The sequence below is a fragment of the Eriocheir sinensis genome, chromosome 24 (assembly GCF_024679095.1).
Source record: "Eriocheir sinensis breed Jianghai 21 chromosome 24, ASM2467909v1, whole genome shotgun sequence".
In the NCBI taxonomy this organism is placed as follows: Eukaryota; Metazoa; Arthropoda; class Malacostraca; order Decapoda; family Varunidae; genus Eriocheir; species Eriocheir sinensis.
In genome coordinates, this window is record NC_066532.1 from 17,198,818 (window position 1) to 17,214,227 (window position 15,410).

Consider the following 15,410-nt stretch of genomic DNA (forward strand, 5'->3'; position numbering starts at 1 on the left):
GAATTAAGAGATAGGAGACATTAATTAATTAGGAGGAGGAGGAATTAAGAGACGGATGCAAAATGAAGGCGAGGATGAGGAAGAGAGGGAAGAAATGGAATAGGAGGAGGAAGAGGAAGGAAGCATTGGAAAGAAGGAAGAGGAAGAAACAGATGGGGAACAAAACTATATTAGGCTACCACACTTCTTATTTTGCATTCTATAGCCTACTAATTAACTATACACATCATTTATCCCTTCTTTAATTATTAGTCTTCGTCTCTCACCCCCTTATTCGTATCTACTTCTCCCTCTCACTCGATCTTAACTATCTTTTCCTCTTCTTTGTGTTCAATAAGAAAGAAGAAGGAGGAACAGCCGTGAGGGAGGAAGAGGATGAGGAAGAAATGGAAGGGGGAAGAATAAGGATGAGGAAAAACACGGAAGGAGGAAGAAACGGAACAGAAGGAAGAGAAGAACGAAAAAGGAAGGAAGAAGAAACGGATGGAAAAAGGAAGGAGAGAGGAAGAAGGAAGAAAATTTAGGGAGAGGATCGAGGGAGGAAGATATAAAAGAAGGAAAGATGAGAGGGAGAAAGAAAAGGAATTAAGGAAGAAGAGAAAGAGGAGTAGAAAAGACGAAAAGATGAAAACGAGTAGGAAGGAAGAAAGGGGGGAAGACAAGGATGTGAGAGAGAGAGAAGAGGAGAAAGAGATGGAAGAGAAAAGGAAGGAAATAGAAGCGGAAGGAAGGGAGATAAGTGCTAGGAAGAGGAGGAGGAAGAAGAGTCAGTATAGGAAGGAAGGAAGGGAGGAGCTAGCAAATCCGGCCCTGACAGGTAAGATGCGGAAGTTGTATTTCACAGGTATAGATTATTCAAGGTAGACGCCTAGTGTTGCAATATGGAGGCGTGTTAACCTTTTATGCAGTTAACCCACTCCCTTATAGACTTAAACTACTGCATCCTGTGTATCTTAGAAGTAGTATATGTTATCCTTATCATTATTAAGGGAGTTTATGCTATTTAGATGCGAGCGGCCTTGGTGCTCATCTCTGTAGCATTTTAGTGATTTCAATATTATAGTCGATATCTCATGAAGGAATTTATTTTAACATTATATTTTCTGACTAGATTGGTTATGGTAGTAGTAGTAGTAGTAGTAGTAGTAGTAGTAGTAGTAGAAGTTGATTATGATGAAGAACTCGAAGAGGAAATGGAAAAAGAAGAAAAAGAGAAGAAGGAAGACATGGAAGGAAGAGACGGAAGGAAGGAGAGAGGAGTAAGAGAAATAAATAGACTTAAGGGAAGAAAGAGGGAGGAGGAGGAAAAAGATCGATGGACGAAAGGGAGAGAAGGAGGAGATGAGAGAAGGAAAAGGAGAAAGCATGGAAAGGAAAAAAAAAAGATTGCTTATGAATTACCACTACAAAAGCGACTCTATAGCATCTCCTTACTGAATTTACACATACACAAAAAACAAGAAAACGAAAAAAAAAGAAAAAGAAAACGGAGACACGTACAGCTATCACAAAACACAGGTCACTCAGAACACAATCCCTTTCAACCCATTCCCTCGCAACAACCCCCTACAGTCTCCCCTCACAAAGGTTATCAATTACGTAACGAGTTCAAAGGTGCTGACCATAAGTCTCTCGTGTTGATGACGTCACAGCTCCCGGGGTCACGTGACTGGCTAAGGGTGTGCGGCTCGTGCTGGCTACACTGCGCCGCCGCCACCCCCTCCCGCAAAGCCTTATCAAGTTAATTCTAGTTTTTATCAGTTCTCGTAAACAAATGACGCAACAGTGGACTTGGACTTGTTTTTTAATGTGGATTCTTGATGATGAAATAAATAGCTTTGACTACTTATAGAACAAATGGTGGTGGAATAGAAGGATGAAGGGTAAAGAAATATGATAGTTGCCCTTTAAAATATCATATAATTCTTTTTTTTAATCAATTCCCGTAAACTTATGACGCAACCGATGCATTGAACTTTGACTTCCTTTTTTATATAGATTATTGATGAGGAAATAGATGGCTTTGATTGCGTCCAGAAGAAAAGGATGAAAAATATGGTAGTTTGCCCCCTAAAATATTAATATCACTCTAGTTAATCAATTCTTCTAGTAAATATATAATGCAATTGTGGACTTAGACTTGTTTTTTGTGTAGAAGGAAGGGAAGAGGAGTTAACAGAAGGGATCGATCGAGGGATGAGGAATTAGAGATTGATTGATTGATAGTTGATGGAAAGAATGGAGAGGAGGAGGAAGACGAGAAGGAAGAAAAGGAAAGGAGAAGGGAAAGAGGGAGGAAAAGAAGAGAAGCAAAGACAGAAGGGAGAAACGGAAGGAAGTAAGGAGGAGGAGGAAGAAGAGAAGAAATTAAGAACAAAGAGGAGAAAGAAAAGGGAGAGAGGGAAGAGAAAATAAGGGATGCAGGGAAAAAAATATGGAAGTCACCCTTTAGAAAATACATATTGAGCACTAGATTATGTTTTAGTTGATCTTAAAACGCATTACATATAAGAAGAGAGAGAGAGAGAGAGAGAGAGAGAGAGAGAGAGAGAGAGAGAGAGAGAGAGAGAGAGAGAGAGAGAGAGAGATGAAGGGTAAAAATAATGGTAGTTACCCCTTAGAGAATACATATTGAGCACTAGATTATGTTTTATCTGATCTTAAAACGCATTACATATAAGACTAGAGAGAGAGAGAGAGAGACCCCCCCCCCCCTTACCATTTCTATCTCACCCTATTAACATCACCCAAATACCATTACACGATAGCTTGGCACCTTAACCATTACTCTGACACCTCTTGCCTCTTGCTCTATCTGCCATTACATAATATCCCTTCGCTTGGTCTGCCTGCCAACTATTTGTGGCCTTGGGGGTTCTATATTTGAACGTTAGAAGCAACTCTGAATGGTTACACTTTCACGTTCTTGCTGAATACGCGAAGGTTTTGTTCTTTTTAGTAGTTTCTTTGTAATATATAATTTAATTTGAGGCGTTTTTTTTGGGGGGGGGGAGGGGGGTAGATGGTTTCTCAATAATAAATAAATAAATAATAAAATCAGTTTGCATTTGGCTTAAGAGTAATCAAAAGACAATTTACCAGTGCAAATGGAACTTTAAATCTCCACTATATACTAGCTACTTTTCGCGTAACTTTTAAGAAATTCGAAGCCAAAGACGCGGTTTTATTTCTTGTTAAAAATCAACTTTTGGGGCCACTCTGAAGATTTTTTGAGTACAATTAAGGCACTGCTTTCTCTTAAATTGGAATTCATTTCAATAATCATCTCTTAGAATCTATCCTACCACTTGGTCATATCTCTGCATCATATCGTCACCTTCGTAAACAAACCGCCTAAGTCATTATTTTCTACTTTTCAGGAAATCATAAAAGAAATGTCATTATCTCATTTGTCTTAAGATTTAGGCAGGACTGAAACGGCCAATTCTAGAACACTCAAACCCTGAATGACGAAGGCAAATATACAGAAATGGGCGTCACATGTTGAAAAAATGTAGACAAAAACTTGGAAATCTCTGAAAAAATTACTTAGGCAATTATTTTATGAGGCTGACGATATGTAGCCTTGTATAGTATGACACAAATGAGGAAATATGAGGCTGAGGTAGGCCCAGGAAAACACCGTCCGTCGAATCAATATTACATTATTGATTGAAACATACAAAAATAATATCAGTCTTGTACATACAGTGATAACCTACACGCGAACACTAGTACTCAAGATGGTAAATTATTATCACAGAATTGTGGAAAAAAGAAACGCCGAATAATAAGTTTAAAAGGATAGGAATGGTCACGGGGTTGAGTCTGGGCAAGGCAGGTTGAGTTTGGGCAAGGCAGGTTGAGTTTGGACAAGGCAGGTTGAGTTTAGACAAGACAGGTTGGGTTTGGGTTTGGGCAAGGGGGGTTAAGTTTGGGCAAGACAGGTTAGGTTTGGGCAAGGCAGGTTGAGTTTGAGCAAGGCAGGTTGGGTTGGGCAAGGCAGGTTAGGTTTGGGCAAGAGAGGTTAGGTTTGGGTAAGAGAGGTTAGGTTTGGGCAAGACAGGTTGGGTTTGGGTAAGAGAGGTTAGGTTTGGGCAAGAGAGGTTGGGTTTGGGCAAGACAGGTTAGGTTTGGGCAAGACAGGTTGGGTTTGGGCAAGACAGGTTGGATTTGGGCAAGAGAGGTTAGGTTTGGGCAAGACAGATTGGGTTTGGGCAAGAGAGGTTAGGTTTGGGCAAGACAGGTTGGGTTTGGGCAAGAGAGGTTGGGTTTGGGCTAGGCAGGTTGAGTTTGGGCAAGGCAGATTGGGTTTGGGCAAGACAGGTTGGGTTTGGGCAAGAGAGGTTAGGTTTGGGTAAGACAGGTTGGGTTTGGGCAAGATAGGTTAGGTTTGGGCAAGGCAGGTTGAGTTTTTTGAGGGAAAGGAAGCAACTCAAGGACAATGAACAAATAAAAAATAAAAAAAACAGCAGCTGGGCAATGCTTCTGCAAAAACAAACAGAATGAGAGGTCAAAAGAGGGGTTAATTTCAAATAGAGAGGTGTCTTGAACTCCCCTCGTGAAAGAGTTAAGTCTACCAGTGAAAAGAATGAAGGAATGAGGATGCTGGTTAACTGTTGCATAAGGGATTTGAAAGAGAGGTCAAAAGAGAGGTTAATTTCAGATGGAGAGGTGTCTTGAACTCCCCTCGTGAAAGAGTTAAGTCTACCAGTGAAAAGAATGAAGGAATGAGGATGCTGGTTAACTGTTGCATAAGGGATTAGACAGAGAGGTCAAAAGAGAGGTTAATTTCAGATGGAGAGGTGTCTTGAACTCCCCTCGTGAAAGAGTTAAGTCTACCAGTGAAAAGAATGAAGGAATGAGGATGCTGGTTAACTGTTGCATAAGGGATTAGAATGAGAGGTCAAAAGAGAGGTTAATTTCAAATAGAGAGGTGTCTTGAACTCCCCTCGTGAAAGAGTTAAGTCTACCAGTGAAAAGAATGAAGGAATGAGGATGCTGGTTAACTGTTGCATAAGGGATTAGACAGAGAGGTCAAAAGAGAGGTTAATTTCAGATGGAGAAGTGTCTTGAACTCCCCTCGTGAAAGAGTTAAGTCTACCAGTGAAAAGAATGAAGGAATGAGGATGCTGGTTAACTGTTGCATAAGGGATCTGGATAGCATAGGGGTGGGCTAAAAGTGAGAGACTACTGCACTGTGACTGGCTACCACTCTGCCCAATCAAGATGAAGAAATGTGAGCTTGCCCCTCTTGTAATTCATGTTTGGAGTGGATTAAAGATAGGCTTCTGCAGCAGACTTACAGGGTGTGAAGGTGAAGACTCAGGCACAGACTCCCTCCTTACTTAAAGACTCCAGAAACGGGGAATAAAAGAGGGAACAAAAGGGAAACCGACTTCAACCAACTCTGTCCCTGAACGTCACTTTTGCACACACACACACACACACACACACACACACACACACACATGCACACAAATAAATACTTAAACTAATGAATAAATATATATACTCTAATAAATATACCAATGCTGCCCTTGAATAATTGAGGTACTGTGGTTGATTAAAAAGGTAGAATATAATGGCTTTAAGAAATTCAACAAAATCCTGAGTGTAAGAAACTATACCTGCACATCCTCTTAGAAAGGCGCGCAGTGATGAGGAAATGACAAGAGTAATCTGTCACATATCTGGAACCTTCAGTTTTATACTCTACAGTTTTAGTTTAGCTGAGTACTATTTAGGTAATGAGTATAGTGGAAATAACAATGACTTGCTGTATGTGTATGTCCTAGTACCCAATGCAAGTTACGTCATAGTGTCTAGCCTAGTGAGATGCCAACATGTTAGGTTGTGGTTACGTCCCCCAACCTTCCGTCACTTATAGTATTACCGAGACACTACCGGTCAGGTGTCCAAGGCACCAAGAACATTATACAGTGAGCTTATGTCTGGTGCCTTACCCCTTACCCCTCCCCCCCTTAGCCTACCTTAATGCTACATAGACAGGAGGGTCTTTGGCTTGATGAGCTTGTTGGCAGGCTTGGCAGCAGGGGTGGTGGCGCTGCACACCAGGCGTCTGCTGCGGCACACGTCCTCCTCGGAGTAGTAGTACACCAGGTTACTGGAGTTGGGGCTGATGAGGCCGAAGACGTCCTCGGCCGAGCGCACCGCCTCCAGCCCCCAGGCATTGACCGTGTCACAGATGAGCTGCGTCACGCTGTTCCCCACAGCCTCGGCCACCCCCGCCCCGTGGCCAGGCTCGGAGAACACCCAACGTACCTCCAGGCTGCCACCTCTGCGCCGGGCATACTCCAGCACGGTGCTGAGGTCCGTCTTGGGATCCAACAGCAGGGTGAGGCAGCGCACCCCCTGCTGCACCAGCCGTGCCAGCAGGGGCTCCAGGCTGGCACACACGGCTGCCGCGCGCTGGTCCCGGCAGCCCGACACGGCAATGTAGCCCAGGGAGTCGGCGTGGGACCACAGGTAGCCGCACTGCAGGTTGACGGCGTGCTGCGTGGCCGGCACGCCCTCGGCCCCCACAGCATGCAGGATGATGAGTGGCGCCCACTCAGCCTGCAGCACGGCGTGGCGCGGGGACTGCTCCGCCTCACACTTGGCCCGCAGCGTGGCCTCATACTGCTGGGCCGCCCGCGCCAGGTGGGGCCGCAGCAGCTCCAGCTCCCCCTCCAGCAGGGCCACCACCTCCCCCATGGGCCGCGTCAGGGTCCTCTTCTGGGGCTGTGGGCCGCTACCGCCGCTGCCTGCCTCCAGGAACCACTCACTGTAGGAGAGCTGGGCGGGGCAGCGCACCTTGAGGGGCTGCAGGGCGGCCAGGAACTCCCTAAAGGCGGCCTCAGGGGTGAAGACCACCTCCTCCAGGCGCGTGCTGAGGGGCAGCAGCCGCCGCCGCACCAGGCTCTCCACCTTGAGCTCTGGGTTCTGGCAGGTGAGGCAGACACAGGTGTCCAGGTCCTCCCCGACCCGCGGCACCACCTGGGGCGGCAGGTGCTGGCGGAAGGTCTCCAGCGTGCAGGGCTGGCAGCAGTCCGCCATGAAGCGCTTGTGCAGCAGCGGCAGGTAGTGGAGGGGCTGCCGGGACCCACGGCCATCGGGTCTGGACACGTCGTCGCGCGTCATGAACTCCTGGATGAGGGTCTGCAGCTCAGCGTTACCTGCTGCTGCTGCTGCTGATGAAGGAACGCTGATGGCAGGCAGGGGGCGGCCGTCCTCCTCCAGCCCCTCATCAGCGGAACCGTTCTGTGAGGCCACCTTCTTCAGGGCCTCTGTGGGCTGCTCCTCCTGCTTCCTCTTTTCCCTGGTGGCAGAGGGTGTGGGTGCAGCCCCCGGCCCCACCCTCCTGCTGCGGGTGACAGGTGGTGACGGCTCAGGCGGGGTGATGCTCGTCCTCGCCTCCTCCTTCCAAGCCAAGACCTCCTCAGCACACTCCCCACCCTCATCACCACCCTTGGCTGCCCTGACACGTCTCAACACCTCGCTCAGTGCCCGCCTCCGCCTCTGCTCACGGCTCAGCTTCTGCCGCAGTACCTGGATGGTCCTACTCTGCACCCTCACCAGTGTCCTCAGTCTGGCACTGCTTGGGTCTCGGTGCCGCCACTTCCGCCACACTCTTCTCCGGCCTAGTGGAGGGGCCCGGCATGCCTCCTGAGGGTGTGCTGTGTCGTGCCCCACTGAGGGTGTTGGCTCAGAGTGGCAACAGCCTATTGGCACTGTGCCTCGGGACAGATCCACTTGTTCCTGAGTGGAGGAAAGGAATCAAGTGAACTTCTCTCATTGGCAATGTAAACAAAGCTTCATTGCAGCAGTCTACTCTGTCCAACCCCATGAAAGAAAATAGAGAGATTAAGTGACAAGTCTTTTTATTCTTTTTTACAGTACGGGAGGCAGCTTAACCTGGTAGCAGCGATGGGCCAAATTTGTGCCATGATATAAACCCCCCAAAATAGATGATACATAATCTGATCACAAATCCTTTGATATATATTATGAAATGGTTTGTATGAGGGGTGATTTTATCTAATTTTTCTCGCTTGGTGGGACCACTAAGAAACATGATCCCCGCTGTTACTGGGTTATGGAAAAAATACAAAACCAGTAACAAAAAAAAGAACAAGAAGCTGTAAGACAAGGCAATTTTGGGTGGACAGGTTTCTTGATACTCTCCTACACAACACTCCTAAAGCACACTCAACAGAGGTACCATTTTGCTATCCACCTGACTGCCAGAACATGAAGGGGCCAAAAACAATACTCAACGGACTGTCATCACCAGGTTAGAACATCAGGACTTGCAAACGTACCTGAGGCTGACTAGATGACTCCAGTGATGCTTCTTCCAGCGGTGTGTGTGTGGCAGTGACATTAGTGGTGGTGGAGATGGCGGCAGCAGTGGTGGTGGTGGTGACGGTGGTGGTGGAGATGATGGAAGCGGTGGTGGTGGTGGTGGTGGTCACACTCACGACCGCTGCGATGTTTGCTGTGCTGGAGTGATCACTGTGGGAAGGCTCACCACTAACGTCACAAGGCATAAGGGTCGTCGGGATATCACGTTCTTCCTCCATCAATACCACATCAATTGAACCACTAACTGAGGATGATCGAGATATAGAGAGAAACAAATCCCCTCTTTCCGTTGCGCTACCATGTGTCGTGGGTGCAAGGGAGGACACAGGAACAGCTTGAGGGATGGAAAAGGACACTGGAGGTATGGAACAGGGTGAGGCAGGGCTAGTTAGGCTGTCCATACTCACAGACTCACTCATATCCACTAGTGACCTCTGTGGCATGAGTTCTCGAGGCTTGTCACTCCTCTGGGAAAGGTGAGTGGATGGGAGGTCCTCAGTACGACATGGCGTGATTTGCTCTTCTTTCCCTGGTGTGTTTTCGAGGGGAGTGAATGGGCAAGTCTCCTCACTCTTAGATCTTGAAGGGGACGTGGAGGAAGGGGGTTGGAAAGGGAGAGAAGAGGATGGGGATAGAGTACCAACCTCGTGCAAAGAACTAAAGGGTTGGTTCATAATGGTGGGCAGTGTGATGTCTTTAAGAAGTGAATCTGGAGGTGTCGTGCTGTCTTCTCCCACCTCCTCTTCATCCTTAACACCCTTCTCTCCTCCCTCAGCAGTCCCAGTGGTAGGCTCTGAAGGCAACACAGCAGCAGGTGATCTGGAAGACTCTAACGCTAGCTCCATGGCAGTGCTGGTTCCTGGGGTAGTGTGTGAGTCCCCGAGGGTGCTCTGTAGGGCTGGGGCATTTGTAGGGTTGTCCACTGAGGTTTTCTGCAAGTTTAAATATCCCTGTGATGTGTCCTCCAGAATGCCTAGTGAGTTAGCCTGATGTGATGCACTCCCCTCGGGGATATCAAGTGATGTGGGTTTATCTTTGGTGCTACAGTCTGGTGCATACCCTAAGGTCTGCACATGCCCCTCAGCAGTGACAGGCTCTCCCAGCACATCCCCGTCACCCCCTGGCAACTGGGTGGAAGAGTTGATGCCATTTATCTCAGCACCAAGATGACCTTTCTCATGAAGTCTGTGATAGTCCTGGTTGTCGGTTTCCATTTTACAGTCATCCGTCACTGAACTGTCTGCAGGTGGTTCCCCTCCCTGTGTGTAGCTTGTGGTACTGCTGGACTCAGGCATGGCTGTGGCGTCCCCGCTGACAGGCACGGAGGCACAGGCAGCAAGGGCTCTGGCGGGTGAGATGGGCTGCAGAAAGCTGTCACCTGTATTGCTGGTGTCTGTGTCTTCCTGCTCCACGCCAGCCAGGCTGCTTGTGTCTGAGCGGCTGGCAGGCAAGGCCGTGTGAGGCAGGCTGCAGCCGGGCACTCGAGGCTTCAACAGTGTGTGAGTAAAGGCTCCCACGGTTGGGCTAGCCAGCGATGTGCCCATGGCAGTACAGCCCTCCTGCTGCTCCACCTGTGAAACCAGCCAGCGTGAGGGAGTCTGGCCGGTGACTGGCAGCTTGTGTTTCAACTGTGAGCCACGCAGGGAGGCAGGGCACAGCCGGGGCAGGATTTTGCGGGCTGAGGGAGTGGGTGGGGCAGAGGGGGTGGGCTGTGCGGAGGGGGCAGAGGTGGGGGGGAAGAGCTCCTTCTCTTGCACACCGAGGGGCCAGGAGTAGGTGGTGACGGAGCCCACCTTCACCGAGGCGTCCTTCTTCCTGTTGACCCAAGGGTTCCTGCGCAGGTACTTCCTCTTGGGCGGCTTGAGCAGGGATGCCGAGGGCCTCAGGGGCTGTATGGGGACCTTGAGCACCGCCCCGTTAGGTGTGGCTCCCCCTGTGAGTCCCGAGGCCACAGTGGCCAGGCCCTGTCTTGACACCAGGCGGAGGCCTATCATGTCCTGGCCCAGGGCCGGCTGGCCTATGTCCGGGCTCAGGTGGAAGGGTGTGCCGCCCTCCCTGAGGCTGTGGGTGACAGGGAGGCCCAGGCTGTCCTGCTCAGTCAGGGGTGTGACGCCTGGCTGGGGCAAGGTACTCTGGCTGCCCCCCGGGGACACCTGGGACGGCGCCTGCAGGTCCCCTGGGGTGTGGCCGGGTAGGTGGGTAGGAACTGACTGCGAGGCGTCGGGGGCCAGGCCCAGGGGGGTCTGCAGTGAGGAGCCTAGGGTGGCCTGGGGCTGACCTACGGCAGGCTGCAGGGAGTGGACCTGGCAGAGGGTGGTGGCTGGCAGGGACTGGATGGCCATGGCCTGAGACACGCTGAGGGCGGGGCCCTGCTGGAGGGGCTGAAAAGTCACTCGCTGGGGGGAGGTGCTGGTGGCCAGGGGGTGCAGGTGGGGGGCCTCAGCAGGCCTAACTTGCTGTGGCGGGGGCATGGCCATGGTCCTCATACGCTGCAGGGACACCACCTGGGAGGGGGCCGAGAGAGGAGGCGGCTGGCCCCCCACGGGCAGGGCCTGCAGGGTGAGGCCGGTGGTCTGGGTGGTGGCAGGGCTGAGGGTCTGCAGCTGCTGCAGGGACACGGTCTGGTGGGTGCACACGGCGGGGGAGGGCTGCAGCTGCTTGAGGGGGCGCGGCAGTAGCTTGCGCACATGGCCACCGGCGGTGGTGGTGGGCAGGGCCGGGGCTGAGCTGGTTTTCTTGACGCTTGTCTCTGCCAGGGGCAGGAGAGAGCCCCTGGTGCAGGGGGTGGGGGTGCCAGCCACCAGGTGGGGCATGGCAGTGGCAGGTGCCTTCCTGGAGCCTTTGGGGGGCAGCGGCACCTTCTGGGGGGAGAGGGGCACCCCCAGCTGGCTGATGCAGCCGGTCGGGGGCGGGGACCTGAGTTGGGTGAGGGAGAGGGGGGAAAGGGGCACCAGGGCATTGTTCCCGCCGGGCGTGAGGGGCTGCAGGTGGGTGAGGGGCAGCGGCTGGGCGCTGGGCGAGGGGGTGCAGGGCGCCAGACTGGGACTGAGAGGCTGCAGCTGCTGGAGGGGGGCCGCTGTCAGGCTGGCCGGGGACAGTTGCCGCGGCCATGGCAGGATGGTGCGGCCAGAATTTGTGGGGGGCGGGGGTGCCAGTGTTTGTTTGACCATGACTGGCTGTTGGGGGGCCTTGGTCCGGGCAGGCGGAGGGAGGGGGAGGGCCTGGGGCCGGGGCTGGAGGTGAGAGAGGGTGAGAGGCACGGATAGGGGGGCAGGACGGGGCAGTATCTTCCGGGCAGTGGCAGTGGCGGTGGCGGTGTTGGCGCCGCCCCGGCCCACCCTCAGCACCTTGGGCTTCCTGCCGCGGCGTGCTGGCAGTCTGCGGCTCAGTGGCGACAGAAGGTGGTCCTCCAGGGCAAGCAGCGCCGCCTCAGCATCCATCTCAGCGTCATCCTTGGGCTGCCGAGGAACAGGGAAGTGAGATAAAAGAGATGGAGGACACATGGAAAGAATAAAGGGAAGCTTGATAACAGACAATGAAGGAGGAAAGGGAGGACACAAGGAAAGAATAAACAGGCAAGAGAGATAACAGACAATGAAGAAGGAAATGGAGGATGCACATAAACAATACAGGGAAGAGAGAAAACAGACAGTGAAAGAGGGAATGGATATTGAAGAGGCTGAGGCAAGGGACAGAAATAGTTGGAAGCGTATCATCAACCGTTTAACCCTATATAAAATTATGGGAAAAACTGATGGTAAACAGATGATGATGATGATGATATAGTAACTCACCAGGATCACTTCCTCGTCCCTCTCCTCCAGCTTCACGCGGCAAACCTGAAATAGTCGATAAACTGTCAAGCTTTGCGTCAACCAGTACTTGTTTATATGGTAATGGAAGCAGCTCAAGAAAACAAAGCCTAAAAGCACCTGTAAAAAGAGGATTGCTGGAGTAGACAAATGAGAGGGTCAAATATGGCAATGTAAAGTTCTGACCAAGTTTATACACAAGGCAATGATCAATTTTCAGAACCAAATTACTGTTGCATACTTGAACAAATGAAACCTTAAATTCACATAATAACCTAACACACATTACAGGGAGCATATAACATGTAAACTTTAAAGGAGCAGTGTTCAGAGGACATTTTTTTGCTTTTAATCGACCTTGTTTACAGTAAAAAAAAAAAAAAAAAAAAAGGCACACAATATGAACAATTTTTAAGGAGCAGAATTTAGTGAGCATATTTGTATATTTTTGTGTGCTTGATCTACCTCCTTTGCAGTAAAAAAAAAAAGAAAAAGGGCACACAACAGCAACAAAAACATTGGTCTGTGATGCACAACAAGTCCAGGCTCAGGTAGTGGTCGCGGCAACACTCACCGTCTCGTCCACATAGATGTACTCCGGCTCCTCCTTCACCTCCATCTTGACCTTGACAGCAGGCCTGAGGTGACCACGCATGGCCGGCGGCTCCATGCTGGCCAGCCTGTTGACGATGACAACAAATTTTTCTTAGTGTTCTCTTCCTGGTGGTACAGACATTTACTGTTTGGGCAACTACACTGAACACACAGGAATACTGCTTATTAACTTATCAACACCTCACAAGATTATGAGGAAGGAGGACTCAACTGCCACAGTGGCAGTGGCACATTGCAAAGAGTCTGACATGTATGCATCATAAATAATTACTTACCAGATCTAACCAAACCAAACATCCTCTTAACAGGGGAGCAGAGCCAACCCTTCAACCTCCATATATTTAACCCCTTCACTCCGGCAACACCGACGTCGGTGTCCAACGGCGTCACCATTAGTCCTCTTCTACACCTCTTAAGAGGAAATGGAAGAGGATTAAGAGGAATTTAAGGTTTAGAAGAAGATTAATCCTCTTCCATTTCCTCTTGACCCTTTCCATACTGTGACGCTGACGTCTGTGTCACAGATGGAAAGGGTTAAATCTAACCAAACTTCAACATCTACTGGAGGGGGGTTTCTACCCCCTTCAACCTTTCATATTTACCCATTTACAACTCATGCATGTTGTGCACCAACCCTGCTGCCCTGCACATTATCGAACATTATTAGTAAGATGAACAGCTCAATAAGATATTATGTCAGAGAAGACAAACACGGCAGCATGACGGGTGTACAACTAGATAAGGACCGTTACTACTGTGATAAATTCAATGTACGCAGTGGTGCCAAGGCTGCCTCCCGGTGACCAGCTCCTGCAGGCAGCACGGCACCTCTGCTGACCCGGCGGTGACCTGAGGCACGGAGGGAACACACGGACCACCAACTCACCTTCCTTCACGCCCTGCCCATGGCCCGCCGATCACTGCAGGAGGCGCTGGGGGGGCGTCAGGGCCATGCCGCGGGGTGCCTGGGGTCCTGTGCGTGGTCCTGGGGTGGCCGTGGGGGAGGAAGCACGGGGGGAAAACTGTCTCGCCTCTCCTGAGCTCCTCGCCTCTTGTTTACACTTCTCGCCTCCTTCGCTCGGCGCTTTCGGCTGCTTCTGTTATTTCGGCTTTTTTCCCCATTTGATTATTTTCTAATTGGTTTTCCTTCCCATATGATTTTTTTCCTAGTTCTTTTCTTTCCATGCAATTCCTTATCTTTTTTTTCCCTTTTTCCTAATGGACCGTATTGGCTATCCGGCGGCGACTCGGAGACAAGTACTGTTTTGACTTGATTTGGTTCATCTTTTCTATTTCGGGAAAAATTAATACTGGCTGTCGTTTGGAGCCAAATGTCCAAACGTGGTACCTGATAGTAGGAAAAAATGTATTTACTCTTTGTTGGTAAGGTTTTAAGGTTTGCGTCTGTGTGTGATGTGTGTGTCCACTGAGGGGCGAATGTGCCGCGGGCCGCAGTCTCCTGAGCGGCCCAAACAGGTAAAACACAGCTGGGAGGTTTCGTATTTTTCGCCCAGGGCCTTATTTTGCTCTCCTTGCTATTGAATAATTGTTTGTAGCTATTTTGGTTGGGATGGCAGGCTCCTACCTTCTCATTTGTGTGTATACCTGTACAATAAACTATCACTCGCTCAATCTTCCTCTTTCTCCTTCTGTCATGTATTAATAGTTGTATAATCACACTCTGTCCTGCCTGGGGGTTGGGATGGCATGTTCCTCCCTTCTCCCTTGTTGTTTACCTGCGACAATAAACTATCAATCAATCTGCTTTCAATTTAATTTTCTCTTTCTCGGCGTCTCATGTGTTTGAGGGCTGCTGGACAGATCGTTTATGGTGTCCACACAGCTCCCTCCCTATCTGATTCGTCTCATAATAATAATAATAATAATAATAATAATGCTGTGAAGATATCTATGTAGCTTTGGTGTGGACGCGTCTGTCTTCTGAGGTTCCGTAAACTTATTGTAAGCAAGTCATACATCACGGCAGCCACTATAAATAAAATTCGCCCGCGCCACTAATGAGCTGGGGTCGTCCAAGATTTCCCAGCACTTATACAAGAAAGTTTACTTACCCAGATGTTGTGTAGAGAGTAAGACACAATACATGCTCTTCTTTACCTGTGAGATGTTCGAAGCGGAGAAGGGAAGGAAAATGGGGAAAAAAATAAAATAAAAACAGGATAGGTTAGAGAAAATCGAGATTCGAGTGGACTGACCGCTGATTAACTTTGCAACAGGTAAATTGGACTAACTCGCTACCTGTGCAGAGATTTCGAAGAGGTGGAGAAGGGAAGGAAAAGAAGAAAAAAAAATGAACATGTGACAAGTAAGAGAAAACTGAGACGAAGAAGGGAAGGAGGGAGAAAGGGAAGAATGATAGAGACGAAGATGGGAAGAGAAGGAAGAAGGGAAGGAAGGAGGAGAGGAAAGAGTGAGAAGATACCAAGAGCGAAAATAATGGGTTTCTAGCTGACGAATAAGGGAAGGAAGGAGAAAAGTAAGGAAGGGACGAAGAAAGGAAGAGAAAACAGGAAGAAGGGGAAGAAGATGCCAACGAAGAGCGAAAAATGATGACAAACAGACGAAGAAGGAAGGAAGAAGGGGATGAGAAGTAAG

The 15,410-nt window shown here is 49.6% G+C and overlaps 1 protein-coding gene and 1 long non-coding RNA gene across 2 annotated transcripts; one reads left to right on the forward strand and one right to left on the reverse strand.

Moving 5' to 3' along the window:
* Positions 1 to 2,999: 2,999 nt before the first annotated feature.
* On the forward strand, positions 3,000 to 5,486 carry LOC127002970 (uncharacterized). The gene is made up of 2 exons (XR_007756787.1): positions 3,000 to 4,046; positions 4,087 to 5,486. It is a non-coding gene; the product is annotated as an uncharacterized LOC127002970 (long non-coding RNA).
* LOC127002969 (mucin-2-like) lies at positions 3,650 to 14,308 on the reverse strand. Its single transcript, XM_050869291.1, has 5 exons — positions 13,681 to 14,308; positions 12,754 to 12,859; positions 12,162 to 12,206; positions 8,325 to 11,825; positions 3,650 to 7,761 (listed from the first exon to the last, which is right to left on the reverse strand). Exons 2-5 carry the CDS (start codon positions 12,847 to 12,849, stop codon positions 6,001 to 6,003), a joined length of 5,403 nt encoding a protein of 1,800 aa, XP_050725248.1. The 5' UTR covers positions 12,850 to 12,859; positions 13,681 to 14,308; the 3' UTR covers positions 3,650 to 6,000.
* Positions 14,309 to 15,410: the final 1,102 nt, after the last annotated feature.